Here is an 18,903-nt window from a genome sequence, read left to right on the forward strand (position 1 = left end):
TTGGAGCTTTTAGCTAGAAGTGGTGTCTGAAAGAGTAACTGAGCTGATACTGATGGTTAGCAATACTAGATGGCAGCAAAGTGAAAACAACCCCATGCCTCAGTGTAGGTGCTGAGAAAATTCAGGTTAAAATACTGTTTTTCAGCTACTGTGCTCCTGTTGCACATACTTGGAAAATACACTATGGAAGCTGAGTTATTCTTAAGAATTCTGTTCTTAATAAATATTACTAGTAAATGGAGAACTGAGGAGCAGAATGTTTCAAAGGATTTATTGAATTTTTTAGTACATTCTGGAGCAGGCCTAGATCTTGAATTTCAACATACTGGAAGCTGATTATCTTTGTACAGTTGCTGGCTCTATACTTCCTTCTACATGTACATGGTCCACTTGTGATATAAAAATCATAGTAACTTGGAGCACATAGTCCACAGAACTTAATTCCTCTGGGTTTTGACCAAATTATTTTCTGATTTGGTCATCTGAAAAAGGATGTTCACTCATCTAGGATCTCTTCATCCAGATTGATATCTGTGGTATCAATATCCTCCAGATCCAAGTTATCTAAGTCATCTTCCAAGTCCAGCAGTGTCTAGGGAGAGAAAAGACTGGATGAGGGGGATACCACTACGGTTACATGTGAGGCAGCTTATGGGATGGATTGCTCTCTAGGACAGATCTGCACCCTGGAAACCCCAGCCAAGGCCTCGTGAGGAACAGGAGTGCTAAAGGAAGCTGAAGAGCAGCTGCCTCTTCCAGCACTGCAGCTTTTTAGCATGTTCTGAGCAGCTGGGTTTGAACTGCCCCTCACCATCCCCCTGCTGAACAGGTCTGTTACTGTGTGCAGTGCCTGAGCACTGTTCTGGGACTGCCAGAGTCAGGTTAGCTGTAGCTTGGTTCAATCATGCTCATTAAAGTTGTTAACTGTCAAATTAATTGAGTGCTTTTGCTTCCCCTGATAAAAGTGTTTGGGTACCTTTTGATCTCTTGCTGGAAGGTTATCAGAATTCTGCACAACTGTCTTCATCACTTCTTGTTTAGGAGAAGGAACTGGTTCTTCAGCCTTTTTCTAATGGCAAAGAAATTCCTTCAGTTTATTTTCAATTTAAATTCTTTCAACAAAAGCAGGTAAGCAACAGCAGACCTCTCATGTCCCTTTCCCAGTGGTTCTCTTTCAGCTTCCCTCAGTTATTCCTGAGCCACATCTTCAATGTCAGAAAGCATTCTAGTCCTCACTCCACTGGAGACTATTTCCCTCCCCAGTATAGCTGAAGTAGTTGATGATAGCACTGATACAATGAGAACCTTCAGAAATTATCAGTTCATTTTGAATACTGAAGTGCTGCTAGTGATTTTCAACATCCTCAGCAGGAGACACCAAGTTAGTGGAGACTGACAGCAGATTTTAGTAGTGGCTGGACTTTGTGTCCCAAATCCTGTAATGGCTGAAAGCTTCACCTTCTTGCTTCACTGCTGCACAAGTACTATATTAAGGTAATTGATCAGTCAGTACTATTATTGATGCAATGGTACTATTCATTTAACTGTATTTAATTACTGAATTAATCTATCTCCTACAAAATGTGCTATATTCAGCCTCAGCTGTAAGAGACAACTGGGGTTTAGGGCATCTACACAATCATGAGCTGAATGCAAAGATACGCTGAGGTCTTGTTTCCAGCTTCTATGGCAAGCAAGTTCTCATTTGCTTCAATTTTCTTCCACAGGTAGCCCTGACAATGTTGTTTAACAAATGTGCAGACAAGTTTGATTCTGCTTTAATAGTAACAAGAGGCAGTCACTTCAGAGGCTTGAAAGTAACAGGGATGTTCAAAACTCTGTTTTGTAATGCATCCCCTTATGAGGAAAGATAAACAGACAATGGAGAGTTGTAGCTTTTCTGTTTCTCCTTCAGTTTTCAGTGCAGTTTTGATTTTAGATGTTTACAGCCTCAAAAAGTTGTGCCAGCATCACTGCCTTTAAGAAATCCTCACATTATGATTTTCACATACAAATGTGAAGTGTATTTGACTTGAGCAAAATTAGAAGTTCTCATCTTCTCCTAAGGCTCTGAAAGGCTTTAAGTGTTTGTTTCAATCTGTATGCTTATATCTTAGACTTGTCCTATTTTTTGCATAAGAATTGGACACCAGAGGTGGCAAGAAAATGAATTTGTTACTTCAGATATTGATTAGAACCTATGTTCAAGGACCTGAGTAGAATTCCTGGTAGGTTAGTTATGGAGCAGTGTTATTCCATAACTATGCAGCACACCAGCAAAGAACACAGGGCATTTGTCATTGCTGTTAATAGGCAAGGGTTTCCATTTCCAGCTACTGAGCTTTTAGAAAACCAACTGCAGTCGAGGCAGTGTTTGTAAATGCAACTGGAGTTCTTTTTCTGTAGGATGAGTTCAATGGAAAGACCACAATTACTCACACTACAAAGGGTCACCCAAGGTAAGGAAGCACACAAATCATTTCACAGTCAATAAGCTGTTAGTAGGTACAGATGTAGATTAAGAAGAATCTGAGACAAAAGAACATGAAGCCAACTGCAGCACTTACAGTCAAGGTAATGAAAGCAACAATCTGTCAGTTACTGGTGAAATAATTCCTAGGGTAGATGTTACTGTAAGATAGCAAAGTTCACCCTTAGATTCATCACTCACTGACCTGAGGTGGTGTTATTCCAGAGTGCTCAAATCCTTTTGCTTCTTCAAGTAAGTTTCTTTCTTCATTCGGCTACAATTAAAAAAAACAAAAACCCAGACACATTTAAGTGTTGCACTGAGTTGCTCAGAGCTGATCTTACACAGCACCAAAATCTTTTTCTTACAGAGACAGTAAAGCCTTCTACTTACAGTGACAAGGGGGTATTCCCTGGCTGGCCTCAAGTCAGCAAGACTTTGCTTAACATACTCTTCAGCAACAAAAGCTTCCTTTAATCCAGGGAAAAGATTTTCATATTCTGTAGGGTCAGCTAGGGACTCAGCAGCTTTTTGATTGACTTTCGAGAGGTTCTCTCGCCAGAGTTTAACAACCCTGGGGATGCAAACCAGATTTGTTACAGACAGCTCATTCAGACAACACAACTCATGCTCTGCATATGCTTAGAAATTACCTTGAAACTTGGCTTGGCAAATACGTCCGTGCAAGGAAGGCAGCTTCAGGGAGACGCCCAGTTTTGATCAGGAGTTCCAAGCATGAATCAATCCTAAAAGATTTCAAAACGTGATTTTAACCAGTAAACTTAATAAAGCCAAATTCTTGTATTATGACAGCTGTTTATTCTATTCCATTAATTTGAAGTGCTTTCAATTCAGATTTTAAATCTAGCAGCCATCATAGAATGAGCTTTTCTGAGAAGGACCTATGCCCATGCTTCTCCATGAAGTCTTCAGTTAGCTGTAGTTAACCACTGGAAGAAGCTGAGGGTCTTGGCACTTGAGAAAGCAAAACAGAACAATCAGAAGCTCATTTGCTACTTACTTTCCCTGAAGGAAGTAGCTCATAAATGCCACATTATTCTTGCCATCCTTTTCAGCACCTTCAGCCAACTTGTTCACCATGCTGGCATTCCCTGAAGCTGTGGCCAGGAGCAGCAGCCCTCCATAGTCCTGGGCATGGTGGAGACACTCCTGGGCTAAGCCAAACTGGCATTTACTGATTGCAAGCTCTGCAAGCTGCTTCCACTTCTGTTCTGACTGATTTTGTACAAAAAGGGGAGAGGGAGAGAAATGAAAAAATCCAAACCACTCACATTTCTGAACAGCATTAAAGGTTTTCAGAGGACTCAGTATAAAAATATCAGTTGACTTGTGAAGGTGCTGTATCCCATGACTACGTTTGTCTTCCCTCTGAGGTACTGTGATTACTGCAGCTTCCCAGTATGACACAGCAAGTGTTAAGAGATCCCTACCCAGCTGTAACATTACATAAAACAAACAGCTTCTCAGTAAACATGGAGGGGGGAGGCAGGCCTAACTATTAAAGCTCCCAAGTTAACCCTCAAATGCTGAAAGGCATTTGTGTCCTAACTAAGTTAACATTCCTTCTAAAGAAGTTGATTATTTTACAGCAGGAACAATGAGATCGATTCTCTGCATAACAATGATGGGACAAATCACTGCCAGTCAGTTTTTTTAGTGCAGCAGTCTTAACTTTGCCAAGGCTGGAACAAAGGTCTGAAGGCTTTAGCCCCCTCTTTCCTCCTCTCATTGTTAAGTACTGGAGATGAAGGCTTGGTTCTGGGCTCAAGTTTTCTATTCTCCAGGAGTTCTGTAGCTTTCTAAGCAGACATCATTCTTTGTCCCCATCCCAGAACTTAGATTCCTTTGAATTACAGGCAGAAGAACTTCAAAGGAGCTGGAGGCATTTCAGCTATGTTTAGGGAGTTGTATTGCATCCTCACATACCACGGCCTTTTCTTACAGGGCCCCTCGGACTCCTGCTAGTACTCAGAATCCAGGATGAATCACCCAAATTTGTATAGTTACCTCTGCTTCCACTGCAAGCTGATAGGCTATTTTTAATTCTCCAAGTTGAAGAGCAAGTTCAAAACGATGCTCTGGATCTGTAGATACTGCAAGAGCTTGTTGTTTGAAGCCCTAAAATAAAAATGTGACAGTGAAGCTGGGACCTGTCAGGTCAAACATAATCCTAAATACTCTAACAAAAGCACTCTGAACAGAAGGTTACAGTGTTCTCAAACAAACAGGATAAATAACAAGAGTTAATGCTCCCAGATAGTATCACTGGCTTTTGCTTAGCAAACTCAAGAATGTGAATAAACTGATTTATTTAGTTGCATAACTAAGAAGTAGCTTTCTTGCCTGTTTTTCAAGAAAATGCGCGACCCTGGTTCTCTGTTCTTTTGGGATTGTGGGAAGAACTTTGTCAGCCATGCCGAAATCTCTCCTCATCACAGCAGTTTGATATTCGAGCACTGAGACCAGCAGAGAGTAACTAACAATGTTTAGCTCTTTATCGCCCAAGTACAGCCTGTTGTCCTTGGGGATATACCCCAGGAGATACATTGTTCTGAAACAAAACAGAGAGCACTCAGCTGCAACAAATCCACACAAACAGTCTGTAAAAAGCCACTCCAGTAGTTCTTATGGTAGCAAGAATACGCCCATCAAAAACTCAGCTTTTCCCGGATGTACTCTTTCACACAGCACTGTTTATCCCTCAGACCTGCACTGCTGCCTCAGAAGACCCACCGTGTTTCCATCTCTAGTACTAAAGCAGGGAACACCAGCAGCTGCCAGGGGTCACCCTGAACCCCCTGCTCCCACGGAGAGAACCTTGAACACTAACTGAAGCAGCAACTCACCTGTCCAGGTGGGCAATGGTGACAATCTCTCCTCCAACATAGTAGTTGAGTCTGTTCACAGAACTGGTGTAAATAAAGCAGTCACCAACCCACAGACCTGTTTTCACAATCTCCTGGATCTCTCCAAGGACCTGCAAAGCAAATTTGGTTAATTAGATACATAAAAAGTTGCTTCTAGGTAGCAGAAAGACTACTGCAATTTAAAATATAATTCCATATTCCATACTTAAATAGTTGGGCAAGTTGCAAATGTAAGTTTAGATATAGATTAGAAGTACATAAATGATAATTCAGTTTTATATGCATACTACCCTAATTCTTAACTAAACCAATTATGAATCTAGGAAACAAGCACCAAACTAAGCATTAAGCAAGACAATCAAAAGTAACTTTCCCTCTGAAAATTTGATTTCTGACATTTTACCACATGAGGGTTTTTTACTTTTCAAACTTGAATAACGTTTCAAAACTTGAAAACTGTAGGAAAAAAAAAATAGGCAATGACCCGAAAGTGTGCTTTAAAAATAATCTCTGTAACTCTCTGACAATAGTGAACAGCTGAAGAGAAATGCAGGCATCAAGATCTGTTATGCTGGGATTCAGACAGGGATACACTCCTCAGGAATCCCAAAAAAATGCTCAAGTATTCCTCAGGCAGATGCACAATGCGTGATACTAAAAATGGTCTGGAAACTAATATTTAAATTGGACTATGTTAAGGACTAAGTTTGCTGCGCTCTTGCTTCTACCATCTCTAATCTTATTCCACTTTTTAAGTAGAAGGTACCTCAAAGGCATCTTCAATTCCATCTTCAGTGACACCTTCATGTGTTTCTTGGGCTGCTGCCACTTTTTCTGACAGGTACTTGAGAATGAAGAACGACTCCTCTGTAGCAATGCACACAAGCTCACCCGAGTCAGACCAGAAAATCTGTGACAGCAGAATCAACAGTGGCACAGCATTAACACACCCCAGGTTTTGGACAATGTGGGAATTAAGGGTAAAACACACCAGCTCTAGAGGCTTTAGGACTGAGAAGCCAACACATACAGGATTTTTTTTGCCTTTTCTGCTACATGGCTGAGATCAATTTAAATTATTACTTTATTACTGACAGCCTGGCTTCATGCAAGAAAATCAGTTTAGCAAAAAAATTTAAATCGGTAAGCCCAGACAGCTAAATATCTTCAGTCCCATGCAGAATCTTACGTGTTTGGGCTGGATTTCAATCCTGCGAATCAGCTCTGTGTTCTCCCAGTCATAGAACGCCAGGCCATTGACAGATCTGACCCCCAAGAGAAAGCCACCATAGATGCCTGCAAGAAAATAAAGGTGGAAGGTATCCCCATTGTGTAAAAACCACATCAACATAACTGTTTTTCAAGTACTTACCTTCTGCTCCAAAATCAGGCTTGAACGACTTCTTCTCTTTGAAATTCTTAAATATCTTTACAACACTGTTGCTCTCCCTGATTGCATATCTAAATAGATATTAAATTGTAAATAAACAAAACAATTATTCAGTTCCCATAGTGGTAAATTACTAAACCATAAGCTGCTACGAAACAACTGCCTTTGAGTTATCTTCTAAAACCAGCAGAGTGCTAAAACTGCAAACTTTTCAAGCAGGGCAACTATTGAAAATTCATTTTACATGCGTGTTTTGGTCTGAAAATGGCCTGAGAACTAAACTAAAGTAGCAATAGCAAACGTAATCCAAAGGAAAAAACTTGCAAGACTTACTCTGAAGAGTCATGCGCCCACACAAACTCCTGTGCAGAACCAAAGCTCTTGTTCCTCAGAGCCATGGCTGTGTAGATGATGTATTCACCATCACCACACACTACCACGAACCTGGGGCAGGACAGAGAGGCACTTGTCAGATATCTGTGTTCAGGTCAACAGGCAGCAGCAAGAAGGCAAACGATCTGTAAAAGTAAAGGCTCCCATGCCCAGGGTAATCACTGAAACACAGAATACGAACTTTATATGTGCCTAACATGTCATGGAATTCCATTTCCTTCCTGAATCATGCTCCTCCTGGTCTCCACTGAGCAGCTCTTGTACCTTGGATCCCTTTTATTTGAGCCTGTTAACAAAAAACCCCAACCAGTTCAAGAGAAGTGATAAAGGAATGTGTTACCGTCCATTAGGGTTGTGCTGGATTGTCTGAGGGTAGATTTCACAGCTGCCCATATCTTTCACAGCCAGTGGCAACCTCTCTCCATCTTTGATTTCAGCATCTCCCATCGCTTTCAAGTTAGCCTGCTGGACTTCAGAATGTTTAGCCCAAATAATTTTTCCATTTGCATCCATGGACATGGCAGGTTCTTCACGACCAAGCTAGAAAGTAAGTAAGAAGTTAGGCTATGGGAAAAACACATTGTTGATTTTCTTTACAGTGAAAAATATCAAGTGAAATAGCCAATCTCTATCAAAAAATACCACCTAAATGCCAGAATTTCAGTATTTTACATACTATCCCAGAAACCAGTTGTTGTGCGCACAGGACAGTGATGAATCACAATTTCTCATTTCAAACCATGAACTGTACCTTAACAATAATGCTGCCCTCATCATATCCCAAAGCCACGTTGTTGGAGCCCCTCAGGCTGGCCACACACCACACTCTCTCCATGCCGTAGTTCAGGGTGCTCTCCAGGCGGTAAGTGCTGGAGTGCCAGATCCGCACCGTGCCTGGGGAAAAACGGGGATGGACCTTTTCACCTCACTGTCAGGGAGCAGGGGTGCAGCCACACCACCACAAGAGCTCTCCCCACTATTCTTTTCCTGTCCTTTCTACACCAGAAAATCCAAAGTTACCATCTTCCGAGCCGGTGATGATGATGGGCAGCTCTGGATGGAAGCTGACACATGACACATTCTGAGCGTGCCCTTCCAGTGTCTGGACACAGGTTTTATTCTGAAATGGAGAGAACACAATGCCACATTTTAACCCTTATTTCTTTAGAAAAAAGTCTCTCCCAAATCCAAAATAGATCTAAAAATTCTCTAGATTTCTTACATTTGCAAGGTGTTCAAACAACAGCACTAAGCTATTAAAAACTGTGATTGTGTTGAGTTGTACCTCCTGCCCAGAAGAAAATATTTATTTCCCTTGACAGAGGCATTTTCCTCTATTTTCAGATGTGCTTATGGCTAGAAAACATGCTTTCTCAGAACTGCACAGCACAAGGGATCAAAGCAAGATAGAAAGCCGAGTTCACTGTAAAAAAAATCATAACCAAACACTGCATTACAGGTGAAAAGGGATGTAATTTAGATCTTTGGTAAGAATGTTCATTCACACAGTTGTGAAAGAAAGGCTACTCTGCTTGCAGTAACTAAGATTGGGGCATGTAAAGTGTCTCCAGCTGCACATGGTGGCAAAATCTCAAGCACTGCTGTGTAATATTCATGACTGAACTGAATGCTTAAAAATTAACAGTGCCAGCTTCAACTTCTGGGCTTGGACTGACTCTGGGGCAGCAAATTGTAATGACCAGAAAGTACCACCTAAAAACTTCCGTCTTGCCCTTCCGGCCATTCAGACACTTGTATGCAGGAAGAAGTCAGGAGTTCTAGACTCCAGCACCAGATCTCTTTCCTGAGGAGCATTCAAGCAGGGCACCTCCTCAATCCTGCCCTCTTTGGGGGTAGAAGCACTGCATGTGTGTACATGCAACAGATGGGATTGTGCCAATGTGCACAGGATGAAACGGGAAGGGGGGGAAGCTATAAAGAATGAAGAAAGAAAAGAGAGGTGGAAGGATGGAAAGAGTTGATACATGAGCAATATTTACACTTGAACATAGAAGAGGAACAGCTCAATCCACAAACATGAGGCCTACAAGGCCTCAATCAATTTGTCACAGGAAAAAAAAAAAAAATCTAACAACACAAACTTTATACCAAGTGTGGCAGCCTGCACAAAGGCTCCTGAAGAGCTGAGCACACACCTGGTAGTCCCAGATCTTCACCAGACGGTCATCGGCCCCAGAAATGAGGTATGGCTTGTCCCCACCACTGTAATAGTCAATGCAGTTCACTCCTTTCTCGTGGCCTTCCAAGGTGAAGTTGGGAGAGGATGATCCAAGCTGCCACACCTGACCAACAAAACACAACCACCTGTACTCAGCAATCTTCTATGTCCAGGTCACTCTTGGCAAACATAACAGGTTTGCAGAAGTACTTCACAAGTCCAAAGAGAAATAACACAAAATTCCAAAGACACAGTTGTTTTCTTAGGTGAAAAACATCAACAACTGCTCATCAAAATACCAGTCCTGCCCCCAATAAACACAAAAAACATTGAGAATCACCCATGCTCTGCTCATGCCTCTAAACAATGAAATTGAAATGAAATTTCAATTGAAATTGAAACAATGAAATTGTTTTAAACCTTTTTTTAAGAACATGAAACCATATGAAGCACTGCTTTTAAGAAGTAATATCTGTTTATAAAACTAGCTAGTAACTAACTGTCATGAGTTTTCTCCAACTGTGTCCTGATTTTTAAATTTTTCCAGTTACACTGAAGAACATCAAATCTCATGTTAAATGAGGATACAAAACAAAGCTAAACAAGTGTAGATATACTAGTGATTTTTTCATGTTTATCACATCAAATCAGCATTTATGTGTCTCACCTGATTTCAACATCTATAGCCGTGTAAGAAATCAGTGCAGGCTTTCTACAGCCAGCATACTGATAATGTTCAGGAAAAATGAGGAGGTGTCACTGCAAAGTGGCAGCAAATCTGCAGTCACAGATATTTAGTAACAGCTGCACAGCAAATGAGACCATGAGAAGGCTGAAGGTGTCTCTGGAAACAATTCTATGTGCAGACAGCCAAGGACATGAAAGTAAAGGGAGAGACACCTTTACCAGGGTTTAGTTTTTTCTTTTTTATGCATGGTTGAAGTCTTTATCCACTATACAGTTTCAATACTCCCAAATCACTCATTGACACTAAAACCATTGCTCCTCTCCCATATTTCTGTGTAGTCCAAATGGAGACACAGCACTTAAAAAGAATTTAAAGCACTAGTCTCCAATGATTAGAGACAACAGGTAATCTGGTAAATTTACTGAATTGCCTAGCAGGTGCCTGGACCAATGTCGAGGTCTTTGTTCAGTCAATTAGTGTCTATTACTACACCTGCTTTTAAGAATACAGATCCATCATCCATACAAGATTATTGGTTTGTGTACACTGATCATCACTTAAAGACTAAAAAATCCAAATAGAGTTTCTCTACCTTAATTGTCCTATCCAAAGAGGCACTGGCAAACTGGTTATTGTCTTTTGGGTTTATGACAATCTGCATGACATAGTGAGTGTGTCCTTCAAACACCTGAGAACAAGACCATTTCTTATCCCAGTCCCAGAGTTTGATCAGCATGTCATCTGGAAAAAACCACAAACAACAACCAAGCAAGCTTCAGTGGGAGAGAACAACCTCCTTAAACTGCATAATCCTCCAGAACTTCATGTTACAGGCTGGAAAGGAGGCACTGCTAATCATCTATTTGCAACCATAGGATTACCAGTCCTTGCAGAAGGACCACAGGGACATCAAAGTTGCCTGTTGCTTTCAAGTCAGACTCCCAGCAAAAACCTTTCTCAAACCACGATGAAATTTTTAAAAAAACCACAACCTGAGCTGTTGAGTGCTTGCCACACTAATTATATGCCTGCCACACACATACAAATGGTTCCTCTGGCAGATATTAAGAGAGAAGGCTCTTTGCTCTTCCCTGACAAGAACACAAGCCATTATATTTTAAAGTAAAGCTGATACTCCATTAAAAAAACAGGAATGCATCTACCAAGAAACAACAAAATGACAACTGTAACATCGGCTAGTTGCTCAAGGAATCCTGAGTCTTCCCAAGAAGATCTGCAAGCCCTCACTGCACAGAAAACAGGAGCCAGGAAACAGCAGAACATGAGAACACCTCCCAGGACTCTCACCACTGCTCGTGAGGATGAAGGGCTGCGTGGGGTGCACTGCAATGCACCGGATGTAGTCAGAATGGGCCTCAAACATGTGAACTCTTTCCAGCGTGTTGTAATTAAAAACTCTGATCTGCATGTCATCCTGGGAAAGAGACAAAACGCCACATGAAAATAAGTCTCTTGTGCAGTGCACCTTCTATGCAATGCAGGGGAGCTAGGAAAAAGCATTCCACCATTGAAGACAACAAAACGTTAAAGGAATTTTGCTTGCTAAGGGATACAAATTATACTTGGATTCAGAAGGCTATAAATTACACACTGTTGTTCCAAGTAATCTATGCAATGGAAAAAACTTCAGCCAAATTTTCATTTTTACAAGTAACTGAGTCATGGTAGCAGAAGGTAATGAAAATAATTTTTTACTCTGTGTACAGAGCAGAAGACTAGGAAATGAAAGTTGAGACCAAAATATTTAGGCATTACCTTAATTTAGCCAAAAAATATCCACTCCATAAAGAAAAATGTGTTACCAAGATCAGAATACAACTATTCCTCACAAGGTAGATTCACTGAATAAAAGTGGACTTTTTTTTTCTAGTGGTGAGCAAAACTAAAAAAATATTTTTAATATAACCAAGAACAAAACTAAAAAGCAGTTTCTAATTCATCTTACCTAGGACTATGAATAGTTTCATCTTAAAGTAGCACCTATGATAGTGAGTCAGAACTGTGTGCTGAGTATGTTCCAGCTGGCAGTAAAAGCTGAACTCCATCCACCTGGAATTACCTGCAGTGTCAGTTACCTTAGCAAGCTGCTGTCTTGAAATGAAAAGTTTTAGCTTCTAAATTTCCTCAAAGGAGAAGACTTCTGTAGTGAAGTACTCCCTTCTCCTCTACAAAGTCATATCAGATCAGATTATTACATGATGCAGAAAGTAATGGCATGAAAATTAATCAGAGAAAGTGCAGCTGCATAGGAAAGCACAGTAGGAGAACAGCTTACAGCTCCAGTAACAACCCAGTTCTTCCTTGCCACGAACTTGGCAGCTCTCACGGGCAGGTCACACACTTCAAAATTCTTCACCAGAGTCTGAAAAAACCCCAAAAAAACCAGTTAGATTTATAGCACTGGAGAGAACACCGATTTTGAAACCAGCTCTTTCTACCTTTTTATAGTGTCCAATATGTCACTTGCTTGTTTACTGATACAGTGACTCTTGTACTCAGCCAGAGGAGAGCACAGTCAGTCAGCAGCAGTGATTGAAGATTCCATAAAAATTCAATTTTCCAGCACCAGATATGCATCTGTCAGTGATGAACATTTCCCAGAAAGGCACAGCTAGAGCCATCACCTGTGTCTCGTGGTTCCACACACACACACTGCCATTGTAGAGGCTGGCCAGCATCCATGGCTCCGTGGGATGCAGGTCCACGCTCTTCACCCGGTCAGAGCGGGCCGTCAGCTTCCGCTTGATGTCCAGTCGGAGAGGCTGGGGGAACAATGGGCAATGCCAGGTGATTTAACAGCAAACTGGCATGGAAAAGGGAAAAGGAAAGCTGCACTTTACTCTCAGAATAAAAGGAGCCAATCCTGCTGTTCAGGCAGGAATATTCTGCCTTAGGAATAGTCTATCCTAAATCAGGATAAACAGGAACATTCTGTCCCAGAAATATTCAGTCCTAAACCAGGAAAAGCAGGAATATTCTGTCCTAAACCAGGATTAAAAGGAATATTCTTCTAAGGTTACTACTGTTTTCTGTCCATCTGCATATTTGGTTTTGTAGGAAGCATCCCATCCCCACCAATGGCAATTGCTCTGCTTAATTTAATTCTGTGAAATTCAGAACTTCTTCATACTGCAAAAAGTATCTCCAGCAGAGTCAAAGAAAAAATAAAAAAGATTCACTGTGCATCTTCCTGGTGTCGCTGAACCATGAAAGCAAAGAGAGAACGTGCGCCTAATAACAAATGTTACAAAATTAACCTTCAAATGTTACAAAATTAAGCTACTTCATCTGACAAACCAGGAAGAAAACTCAGTTATCACAATAGAGCACAAGAGCATTTGCCCATTATAAATTTACTTGCATTCACAATTCCAAAATTACATTTTAGAATGGAGCACTGTCTTGTGGAAACTGAGAGGAGGGAAAAGTTTAAGTCTTTTGCTTACAAAGAAAACTCTGACCCTCCACTTTCATCACTGGCAATGTAAAGCCAGAGTACTTAAAAGGCATGAAGTCTAGCAAAGAGATTTCCGAATACATTCCAGGCATTATGGAATCATTTAGACACTCATTTGAGATCATTTAACACTGCTTTTTTCTCAGAGAACTCAATGGAAAATGGCTGATCAAAGAACACCGCACGTATTAATAAAACCTGCAGTTACATGTTAGACGCTGCAAGGAGAAAAAAAAACACCTGCCTATCTATAGCAGCTGTACCACAGCCACGACATGGGATGCGGAGGTGAATTTGGGTTCATTTCTCCTGCTGCAAGCACCAGAAAGTCAAGCACAACTCCCCTTGATTCCGCGCTTTTCCCTGGAAGCGCTGGGCTCTGCAGCTCCCGAGGGCCGGGAGCGGTGGGTCCGAGGGGCGAGTTCGACACGCACGCCGAGCCCCGGGACAGCCTCGGTGGGGCTGAGGAACACCTCGGGCAGCGCGGCGGCCCCGGCCCCTCCTGCCCTCGGGCCGCCGACCGCGGGGCTGCGCTGCCTGGCTGGAGCCGGCTGGGATGGTCCCCCCACCCGCAGCGGGAGCGAGGCAACCCCCGGGATCCCGCCTGTCGCTCACCATGGCCCCGCTGTGCCCCGGCCCCGCTCCGGCTCCGCTCGCCGCCGCCCCGGCTCGGTCCGACCTCCGACGTGGAGCTTCCGGGCCCGCCGCTCTCGCGACGGCGCCGCCGGGGCATCATTCCTCAGTCTCGCGAGAGCGAGGCGCCCCGCGGGATGCCGGGATATGTAGTCGGCGGCGCAGGGCAGGGTGGGAGTTGTAGTCGGTACGCGCTGCCTCAGGAGGGGCGGTGGCTCGGAGCGGGGGTCACGGACTGGGAAGGAACCCAGGGGGACCCTCGAACCCAGCTCTGATCGTGCGCACCACACTTGAGCATCGCTCCGTGTGTCTGAGACTGTTTCCAAACACTTCCTGAACCCTGTCAGGCCTGGTGCTGTGCCCATTGACCTGTGGAGCCTGTTCATTTCCCAACTTCCATGTGAACTACTTTTCCTGATATCCAGACTCAGCCTCTCCTGATCCAGGTCTCTGCTGGTCCCTCAGGTCCTATCGCTGTCACTACAGAGCAGAGGTCGGTACTGGCCCCTCGCTCCCCCTCCTGCGGATGCTGGAGATTGCTCTGAGCTCTCTCCTGAGTCCCCTGCAGGATGAACAGACCAAGTGTCCTAAACCACTCATTCGGTATCCCCTCCTTCACCATCCTCGTGCCCTCCTTTTGGCACTCTCGAATATTTGAATGTCCTTTTTTTATACTGTGGTGCTCCAATCTCTGTCCCCTTGCTTAACCCCTCAGTGTCATCTCAGTGTCCCAAGACAGAGTGCCCTGTGTGACCCTGGACCCCTCAGTGAGAGGATGTGGTGACGATCTCCAGGTGTGCCCAGGTGTGCCTGGTCCTGTCCCCTCAGTGCAGTCTCGGTGTGCACCATGGTGACACTGCTGAGGGGACAGAAGCCTGGTGACAGCGCTTTGGGGTGACCTGGCAGGGAGCCTGGCGTGCCAATCCCTCTCTGAGACAAGCACATGAGCCTGGTCAGTCCGGCAGACCCTGAGACGAGCAATGTGACACTTTTCTCAATCATTTTGCCAGTTAAAATTGCTGCAGCTCCAAACAGCATTTAATAGAAACATGGGGAATACGAGGGTTTGGGAAGCACCAGAACATGAGGAACCACTCTTGAGGGAATTTCTCCTACCCCTGCTGCCAGATTGATGTTCCATCTCTAAAAATCGCATCCCCCACATTTCGATGTATAAAGGAGAGGAATAACACAGAGGATATTTATATACATTGGGATCCAGTTTAAGAAAATTCTTCTTCTAATACAAATGTTCAGCTGGGGATTAAGAGCCCTCTGTCCTCTATCCCACAACACTGCAAGGATTACACTGGCCTGGAGTGTTTACAGTCTGAAGGACATAAACAAACAAAAGCGAGAGACAAAACAGTTACTGCAATTCTTGTCATTTTCACTCCAAGGGAGAAAAGACAGATAATTAAATCTTAAAAAAACCCCATAAGTCTGATGAAAAGTGAGAAGAGAAACACCTGAAGCAAAAAAAAAGGGGCACAGTATTGTCAACTGCTATGGATGAGTTTAGACTTTCAGCTTTCTTTAAGTCTTGCTTTCCACTTTGAATTCATTACAGTGATGATTCTACAATATAATGAATAACACTTAAAATGCGAGTACAGAATCTGAGGATGCAGAATATGGATAACTCTGTCTAAAAGGAATGATTTGAGTAAAATTTATGATTTTTGAATGTAGTTCATGATTTTTAGATGACTGAGGTGGAGCCCTGAAAGAGGAGATGTAGAGGAAAGTGGCTGTAATGGAGAATGTAGGTAGTGAGAGATATACAGCACACACTGTGTGTTTTTCCTTGAAAAACTCCATTAAGTCCTGTCCAGAGAGAGATGAGACTCTTACAGAGCAATTAAAAATCGTCAGCAAGGTAAGGGAAAGATGAAGGTGTAGAGCTTGTTAGTGAAGAAAATAACAGCAGAGAAAGGAAGAAATAATTTTGTTGTTAGCTAGTCCTGGGAAGTTGTAGTAATAGAAAAGCTAAGGGGAAGAAAAAAGGCACAGGGTATAAACCAAGACTGACCTTACAGGAGAAAAGAAGAAATTTAAAAAAGCAATTAAATTCAAAATAAGAAATATCCCTCACAAGCTGTTAGAGGCAAGTTTGCCAGCTGGGTTTGAGTTCTGAGTCCAAACCATGATCCATTGTGGAAATTAATGGATATACAGAGGGAATATATTATGTATTGGTTTGCCTTTCATGTGGTTTGCTGTGTATCCTGTACTGGCCACTGTTTCACCAGTGCTGCACACAAAACAGCTGGAACTGTGGCGTGTCTCTAAGAAGCCTTTCAGTACCAGAATTACATGAGAACAAAATCTCTGCTTCAGGCTTTTTGTGTAACTCAACAGCTATTCCTAAGCTTATCTACTGAAAGATATTTTTTCAGGTAAAAAATGCCCAACCCAGTGTTTTAATGCAGAGCAGTGAAAGAGAGGTAGCTCTGTTCCTTGTGGGCATTGCCCCAAAGTTCCTCAGTGCCCCTTTCTCACCTCTTGCTGCTTGGCTCTGCGGTTGCACCTGCTGCAGCTTACCTGGAGCAGCACACCTGGGCCGGGCATTTGGCTCTTTCCTCCCAGGCCTGGAAGAAATCTGGCATTTTCTTTACTCTGGAGGAAGGGCACAAACCTGTGTTTGCTTGTCTACTGTAGCTACCAGATATCTGATGGATCACAGACAGGGCTAGGGGAGAGGAGAGGATGATGCAGGGAAATTATGAAATAGCTGCAGATGAGAAGAGTGCAACCACAGGCCTGGCTTCCTTCAAAAACCAGAGTAAAGCTGTACAGAACATTTTCAGTGCAGTGTGAATGACCATTCCAAACTGCCTTCTTGTTAGGAGCACAGCCAGCATTTCTCTAAGTGGATATAGGTGTGTTTACAAGTGTATGATAGAGGAACTGGCAATAGGGTGTTGCAGGATACATTTCCTGTAGGTGCAAAGCTACTTTTAAATCTCTTGGAAGTTCTCAATGCAAAGCATTAAAAAGGACTTTTTGCCTATAAAATTATTGGCAGGTTTTGAATTAATTCAGCAATAAAAAGGTAGGTATTTTTGCTTGGGTTTTTTTTTTTTGAAGCAGGATATAGTATTTTAAGCTTAAAAAAAGGTACAGTATCATTATTTCAGAGAAAAATATTAAAACATTTTGGGATATCAATCACAAGCCCCTATAGTTTATCCTTAGTGTACCAAATGAATTTTACTTGGTGTTTTAACAGTAAAATACCAGTCCACTTTCCTCTTCTCTCAAGTAAAGACTAGAGGTCTGGAAATAAGAGTCATATCTATGTGAAATGTGTGTCTGAAAATTCCGTTCAGTTCTGGAGTGCTGTCAGGAAGAGCCATACCTAAAAATAAATAATAAATGTAATTTATTATTAATATAATAATAGACTAGATTAGAAAATTGATAAATAGAATGCAATCTCTATATATTACATACAATGATTATATAAAATAAATATAATGTGTGCTGCTGCTTGCTGCAGTAGGCAGCTCGGTGTTGGGGGTCCAGGGTTTCTTTGCCCTGATTGATCTACCCAGGACACAAATTGTTTCTCCAGACTTCAGGCACTGCTGGTTCTTCTCACGGGGTTCTATGGCACCTCCTGGGATCGCTGCACTCCCCCTGGGGCTCAGCTCTGCCGTGCCTTGGAGCTTGGCTGAGCTGCTGGTGAGGGTTTACCAGTTCCCTCAGTGAGCTACCCTGCAACCTGAAGGGCTGGATTTTTCTCCTAAGGTCCTTGTTTTCAGGGGAAACAGGCACTTGCCTCTTCAGGTCAGCTCTACAGTATTGTAAAGTGTTTATTTCACATGTGGAATTAATGTGCTGTACTGCTGATTGCCCTGAGTTAATACTTGCAGTGCAGTGAACTGAAGCACAACTCGCTGCAGCCCTAACTTGGCAGACAGTGAAGATTGATGGAACATGGTGGGTTTAAAGGAAAGGTGCTATTAACATGTAGGTGGCAGAGCTGTGAGACAACCCCGCTGTAAATCTGAGTTAAAGCCTCCCTTGTTAGGATTTCACTCCGTGGTGGCTCAGGGACACCTGAGCTGTGGTGTGGAATGCACTTCGTCTCCTTTAGGATGAGGTGCCCAGCCTGTCTCTTACAGTCTTGGTAACATCCCAGCCTTGGATACAATCCTGACCCATATACCAAACATTAACCTGAATAGAATAATGAGGAATTAAATGCCAGTAAAGAAATAAGAACTGTCAAAAGGTTGGAGTTTAGATTAGAAAAAACATAATCCCATCCCCTCCCTAACCTGCAACCTGCCAGTAGCAGACTAATGGTGCATAAAACTGATTGTTTCCAAAAATGGTTGTTTCTTCAAATGCACTCACATACGTGGTAGATGCAGAGGAACAAGATACTGCAGTAGGTAAAGGGGGGATTGGAAGTTTTGTATTTGATGTCATCTAAAATAGTATTGCTGGACACTTCCATTACAGACCTGCCTTTTCAACTCACAATTCTGCCAAACTTCAGCCATGTGGGTTTGATTTTTTTTTTTTTTGTACTGGGTGTCTTCATCTCAACAAGATAACCTATTTCAGACTGGTTTTATATTTCAGTAGAAAGGCTTACAATTTTCAAAAGGGTTTTATATGAGCACAAGTACCACCTTTTTAAAAATCAGCAACAGGATAATCAGCAATACTTGCAGCAGCATCTGATATGGATTTAGTTGAAAGAGAAAATCTAAAGTGTTAAATGTGGTAGCACCATAGTATGTGATACCCACATGTTAATAGCAAGGAGA

General features: G+C 42.5%; 1 protein-coding gene across 4 annotated transcripts; it reads right to left on the minus strand.

Moving 5' to 3' along the window:
- Nucleotides 1-256: 256 nt before the first annotated feature.
- On the minus strand, nucleotides 257-14,187 carry COPB2 (COPI coat complex subunit beta 2). Of its 4 annotated transcripts, XM_062499033.1 has the most exons (22): nucleotides 14,102-14,187; nucleotides 12,654-12,791; nucleotides 12,305-12,391; nucleotides 11,317-11,443; nucleotides 10,601-10,749; nucleotides 9,298-9,444; nucleotides 8,162-8,261; nucleotides 7,893-8,035; nucleotides 7,482-7,681; nucleotides 7,082-7,192; nucleotides 6,731-6,819; nucleotides 6,548-6,654; nucleotides 6,125-6,268; nucleotides 5,338-5,468; nucleotides 4,835-5,042; nucleotides 4,499-4,609; nucleotides 3,492-3,706; nucleotides 3,124-3,216; nucleotides 2,864-3,044; nucleotides 2,676-2,744; nucleotides 977-1,069; nucleotides 257-592 (listed from the first exon to the last, which is right to left on the minus strand). In XM_062499033.1, the coding sequence occupies exons 1-22, from the start codon at nucleotides 14,102-14,104 to the stop codon at nucleotides 497-499; spliced, it is 2,742 nt and encodes a 913-aa protein (XP_062355017.1). In that variant the 5' UTR covers nucleotides 14,105-14,187; the 3' UTR covers nucleotides 257-496. The 4 variants fall into 4 exon arrangements, with proteins under 4 accessions (XP_062355017.1, XP_062355019.1, XP_062355018.1 ...); XM_062499035.1 differs by lacking the exons at nucleotides 10,601-10,749; nucleotides 14,102-14,187 and having other exon boundaries at nucleotides 12,654-12,705; XM_062499034.1 differs by lacking the exons at nucleotides 12,654-12,791; nucleotides 14,102-14,187 and having other exon boundaries at nucleotides 12,105-12,344.
- Between the last annotated feature and the right edge of the window lie 4,716 nt (nucleotides 14,188-18,903).

The sequence above is a fragment of the Cinclus cinclus genome, chromosome 10 (genome assembly GCF_963662255.1).
Source record: "Cinclus cinclus chromosome 10, bCinCin1.1, whole genome shotgun sequence".
Lineage (NCBI taxonomy): Eukaryota > Metazoa > Chordata > Aves > Passeriformes > Cinclidae > Cinclus > Cinclus cinclus.

Bases quoted from the DNA above. Each gene is read 5' to 3' on its own strand.
- COPB2 (XM_062499033.1), bottom strand. The intron at 6,820-7,081 runs GTAAGTCTTGCA...ATATCTATTTAG, and splicing joins TGGGCGCATGACTCTTCAGA to ATATGCAATCAGGGAGAGCA. The intron at 5,043-5,337 runs GTGAGTTGCTGC...GTTTTGTTTCAG, and splicing joins ACCATTGCCCACCTGGACAG to AACAATGTATCTCCTGGGGT.